The sequence below is a fragment of the Marmota flaviventris genome, chromosome 1 (assembly GCF_047511675.1).
Source record: "Marmota flaviventris isolate mMarFla1 chromosome 1, mMarFla1.hap1, whole genome shotgun sequence".
In the NCBI taxonomy this organism is placed as follows: domain Eukaryota; kingdom Metazoa; phylum Chordata; class Mammalia; order Rodentia; family Sciuridae; genus Marmota; species Marmota flaviventris.
In genome coordinates, this window is record NC_092498.1 from 196,712,863 (window position 1) to 196,718,862 (window position 6,000).

Consider the following 6,000-nt stretch of genomic DNA (forward strand, 5'->3'; position numbering starts at 1 on the left):
TTAAACCTACTCTGAAATTTTCAATTTTCTAAACCTAGTCTTAGGTACATACTAAATATTTATTGAGACTTTTCAAGACATGACAATAAAAGCCACATGATGCAGACTGGTTTTCATCTTTGCCATCATACTGCACTGTTGGCAATACCATGGTGGCAGGACTTACACAAGGTATACTACCATGTCTAACATGAATCCCTAAATCCATCTAATTTGAATAAGACCTGGAACTGAGAAAGAAGGAAAAAAAATGGAAGATGAAGGAATGTTCCAATACACAAGAATAGATTCAAAATATTGAAGTGTTACAGTGTTACAAGATTACAAATCACACAGTATTTTATATTTTGTCAATACCAAAATTTGAAAACTGTAAATACAAAAAAAGAAAGAAGGAAAAAAGTCTGATATAATAACAACCACTTTTTGGACCATTTAATATGAGTTGAACACTTTCTACAATCAATCCATGTAAAAGCCGCAATGACACAGGTACTATTATCACCATTTTAGACAAAAGCTAACAGTAAAACCAGTTATATAATTTGCCCCCAAGATCATAAAGCTAGTAAGAGCCAAGATTTGAATTCAAGTCAGTCCACACCTTTATAATAAAAGCCCACACTTTCACAACTACTTCAATACATGTCAAATACAGTATAAAAGGCTCAAAAATCCCAATACAAAACTACAGGCTAGAAATGAGCTCACAAATAGTAAAAAGATAATTAATTATAAGAAGAGCACATACCTTTTTTTTTTTTTTTTTTTACAAATAATTGTACATAGATAACTTTTAAAATCTTACAAAAACATGCTTAGGATGATACAATTCTTACAAGAAAGTCCTTTGAATTCCCAAATGATACACTTTTAATATGTTCCTAGGGAGAGATTTTTTTTTCACCTGTAGGATTTTTCCATATTTTTTGGGGGGGGAGGGGGCAAGGGAAGTTGGTAAATGAAGCTTTTTAGCTGAATAATACGTTTTTACTTAAAACAAAATAGATTGAGGTTCTCTTATTAAAGAAGAGGAAATTTATGTTGGATAAGCAACTAAAAATGTTGGTAAAATCCTACAGGTGAAAAAAAAAACAGAATGAGAGAATAATTAAATATCACAGTGCTAAGTAGCACATGTGAAAAATATTACAGGCCAAATAAATATACAGGTTTTGAAATAATTACACTAATTTCCCTGGAACATAATCCTTTGAAAATTAAATCTAAATGATTTCTCAAATCCTTTTTTTTCTAGATTCCAATCATTTGTCTCCTGAAAAAAAAAAATGATGAAATATAAAGGAATTGTGAAGATTCACTTGAAGGGCTGGGGTTGTGGCTCAGCAATGGAGCGCTTGCCTCGAACATGTGAGAACCTAGGTTCGATCTTCAGCACCACTTAAAAATAAATAAGTGAAATCAAGGTATTGTGTCCAACTACAACTAAAAAACAAATAAATATTTTTTAAAAAAAGATTCACTTGAAGATTATATTTAATTATGAAATACTGTGTTTATGGACTAGGGATTGTAGCTCAGTGGTAGAGCCTTTGCTTAGAGGGTACAAATCCCTAGGTTCAATCCCCAATACTGTCCAAAAATAAAATAAATAAAATAAAAAAGTGACAAATAAAACTTCTGTATTTTAAAAGAACACCACACTAAGGGGGCTGCAGTAAGTGCTCAGTAGTAAAATGCTTGTCTGGCATGTGTGAGGCCCTGGGTTCAATTCTCAGCACCACAAATAAATAAATAAATAAAATAAAAGATCCATTGACAACTAAAAAATATTATATATTTAAAAAAAAAAAAGAAGAAGAAAGACACACCACTAAGAAAATGAAGACAAGGCTGAGTTGGCTCAGTGGGACAGCACTTGCCTAGTATGTGTGAGACCCTGGATTCAATTCCCAGCACCACTCTCACACACACACACACACACACACACAAAGGAAGACAAATAAAAATACTTGTACTGAAATCATACACTACACCAGATGAAAGACTTATATGAAGAATGAATACACATATACCACTCTCTTTCCCTCTCCTATAAATCAGTAAGAAAACAAAACATAGCAATGGATAATCCAGATAGGCAAAAGATACTGTTATCAGTCATTAGAGAAATAAAAATCAAAACTACAGTGAAATACCACTTCATACCCACTAGGATGGCCATAATCCAAAAGACAGGACAGGGCTGGGGTTGTAGCTCAGGGGCAGAGCGCTTGCCTAGCAGGTGTGAGGCACTGGGTTTGATTCTTAGCACCATGTATCAATAAAGAAAATAAAGGCCCATTGACAACTAAAAAAATATTAAAAAAAAAAAGACAGGGCTGGGGATATAGCTCAGTGGTAGAATACATGTGAAGTCCCAGGTTGAATCCCCGGTACCACATAAATGTATACAAGATAGCACACAGACAACAAAGCTGACCAGAATGTTGACAAATGGGAATTCTCATACATTAGTTAGAAGAATGTGAAATGGTATAACTACTTTGAAAAAAGATTGGCAGTATCTTAAAAAATTACCAAATTTATCATATGACTGAGCCATTCCATTCCTGGGATATACTCAAGGAAAATGAAATACGTTCACATGAAGATTTAATGTAAATTCTGATAGCAACCTTATTCCAAATAGCCAAAAGCAGAAACAATCCAATGTCCATGAACCGATGTCCAAAAAAAAGGAACCATGTACTGCAACATGCTACACTATGATGAACCTCAAAAAACATTATGCAAAAAAATACAAATAAAAAAGACTACATATTATATGATTGCATTTATATGAAACATCCAGAGCAAATCTATAAAGACAGAAAGTAGATTTGTGGTTGCCTGGGGCTAAGGGTGGGTATAGGGAGTTACTACAAATGGACATGAGACATCTTTTTGGCATGACGGAAATATTTTAAAACTACCTTTGGTGATGACTGACCAACTCTGTAAATTTACCTTTAATCAGGTAGACTTTAAAAAAAATCATGTTATATGGATTCCATTTATGTGAAAAGTTCAAAAAACACAATCTATAGAGGAAAAAAATAGATTTGTGGTTACCTGAGACTGGGGAAGGGAAGAGAGATTAACTATGAAAAGGCACAAGGGAATCTCATTGGGCTGATAGAAATATCCTAAAATGGGGTGATGGCAACAATTATACAGCAAATTTACTAAAACACTGTTACATTTTATAAATAAAATAAGAACATTTTATAGTATTAAATGTAAAAGTTGTTTTAAAAAATAAAATAACTCTGTAAAGTTGTTTTAAAAAATAACCTAATCAAATCACAGTACAGTTCTTAACCTTTGATGAGCCTTGGACTACTCTGTGGTTAATGGGATAAGAAGTAACCCTATCCTGGAGGACTCGATGTCACTCTCTATTGCCCATTTACAGACAATTTACGGTTCTGAGGACACCAAATTAATAATATCACTAACTCTCTAGAGCCTTTGCAACTCTGAAATTCCATGACATCTCAACAACAAACATACTAAGAATGACTACAGCCACCCTTTCCACCTCAGAAAGAAGTATCCGTACCAGAAAATAAAGCAAAACTCCTCTTCTAAAGTAACTGTAGGGAGCCCTTTCTTTATTTTTTCTGTTATCATTTTGGAATCTCCCATTTAATCCCTTACTTCAATATGAAACCCTGATTAAGGGACCCAGAAGTAATCAATCAAAACAGAGATCTCGCTGGGTGGGTGGCACAGGCCTGTAATCCCAGCTACTCAGAAGGCTAAGCAAGAGAATAGCAAATCTGGGGAGAGCCTGGCAACTTAGTGGAGACCCTGTCTCAAAATTTAAAAAAAAAAAAAAAATTTAAAGGCTAAGGATGTAACTTATGTTAAAGACTCCCAAGGTTCAATCCCCAGCACCCCTCCCCAAAAAGATCTAACTAGCTCAATCAATACATGTCAAAGACCCAACATGTAGCAAGGACACAGACCCAAGAAGTGACTTAAAGTAAAAGATATGGTATCTTTTAGATAAAACTTAGCTTAGGCTGTTTTAAAACCAGAGGCAAAGCCAAGCATAGTGGCACATGCCTGTAATCCCAGCAACTCAGGAGGCTGAGGCAGAAGGATTGCCAAGCTCAAAGCCAGCCTTGGCAACTTAGTAAGGCCCTGTCTGTCTCAAAATAAAAAATAAAAAGGGCTAGAGGTGTGGCTCAGTGTTTAAGTGCCCCTGGGTTCAATCCCCAGTACCAAAACAAACAAAACAACCAAGAGGCAAGAAAAGTGGGGGGAAAAAAAGAAAAAATTTGACATTTCTTTAAAACACAGACACAATGCTGATAACATTGACACCCCCCAAGACAGCTCAAGAGTCTTCAGTTAGTCTTTGTTATAAAACTAATTTTAGCACAGCATGCTGGCAAAGTAGACAATTCTTCCTCCAATACACAGGGGTCTGCTCATGTCAGCTGGATTGAGCCTCTGTTTAGCTAAACCCACCCCCTTTTGATTTCTAAGGTCACTTGAGTTATTGTTGTCCAACAAACAGTACCCTCATCCACAGTTCCCAACCTCCCCCTTATCACTAAGCCTCTCTGAAAATTACAATCCACCTTTGTGAAAGTTTTGATCTCTGCCAACTAGTATTCCTGGACCCCCTTCAAATTCACTCCAGCACAGCAGTCAGATCTATCAGATCGTGTCATATCCCTGGTTGAAGACCTCCAGTGACACTTAAAATAAAATTTCAAAATCCTTACATGGCTGAACAGGTCCCCCTTATCTCTATCTATGCCAGTCTTCCTTCGGGTCCTAAAACATATCAAGCTCTTTCCCTCTCCAGGGCCTTTGCATTTCTTCATCCTTCAGTTAAGTGGGAAAAACAAGTCTTCCCTAGCTCTTTAAGACTCACTTCTCATCCTTCAGAGCTCAATTTAAATATCATTGCTTCAGAAAAAGAATTTTCCCTGAAATCACCCTAACTTGGTCTCCAGGTTACTCTCTATCAGAACATCTTATTTCCTTCCCGTCACCTGCTAAAAACCTGTTCTTTCTCTTTCTTTCTTTCTCTCTCTCTCTCTCTTTCTTTTTTTTGACTACTTAGGTAATGTATACCTCCCTGACCAGCAAATCCGTTGGAAGGAAACAGAAGTTGGGTCTACATTCCTCAGCGCAGTACCTGCAGCTTCCCCAGCAACCTCTGGCACTTCCTGGCGGGGTTCTCGAACGGATGCAGGAATGAATCTACCTCACAATCCCAGAAATAGGGGGCTCAGCCCGCAACTCCAATATCCCACTTCTCACACGACCCCCAAAAGGCCTCTCCCACACCTGCGTTTTTCTTGCTCTTCAAGACAATCTGTCGCTCGCGTGCAAGCATCTGTCAAATGTACACAAATCTTCCACGAGCCCCTCAAGCCCCACCCCACCCCGCCTCACACGCGCTCCACCAACCCCGTGCTTCATACACGCGCCTAACAAACCTCTGGCCCCACGAGCGCCCCTCCAATTCCCGTGAATGCTGCAATCCTCGAGTTCCCGCAGCTCCCCATGTTCCCGCGTGTCACCCGCCGCCCAGCGCGACGCCTCCCCCCTCAGCGGCGCCTGCTCTCACCGATCACCTCCTGCAGCTCATAATCGTCCCTGTTGATGGACCAGGGCAGGGCGCTCGAGTCCTCAGTCATGACGGCGGCAGCGGCTCTCGGTCCTCCCTCAAACTCGCTGACCTCTCTCGTCTCCTCGCCGCGCGGCTCCCCACCCCCAACCGCCGCCGCCGCCGCCGCCGCGCCCCCACCAACTGCCTAGGGAACAGCCGCTGGTCGGACAGCGCCTGGGTGCGAGGTCACTGCACGGCAAAGCGACAAGGGTTCACAGCTGCAACGGATCTCGCCTCCTGGTCCTCCGCGTCCAGCACTCTTCGTCCGGGTCCACGTCCCAGCCTCGGCCTCCGCAGCAGCCGCAACAGAAGGTTCTCCTGGGCCCAACCCCTCTGTCCCGCCCTCCACCCGAGCCCCACGC

The 6,000-nt window shown here is 39.9% G+C and overlaps 1 protein-coding gene across 1 annotated transcript in view; it reads right to left on the minus strand.

Annotated features, from left to right (window-relative positions):
- Positions 1–6,000, minus strand: part of Oxsr1 (oxidative stress responsive kinase 1) — a 115,433-nt gene extending 109,433 nt beyond the window's left edge. The window contains exon 1 of the mRNA XM_027932286.2: positions 5,597–6,000. Within this exon, the coding sequence (XP_027788087.1) occupies positions 5,597–5,666 (70 nt within the window). The 5' untranslated portion in view covers positions 5,667–6,000. The remainder of the gene's footprint in view (positions 1–5,596) is intronic.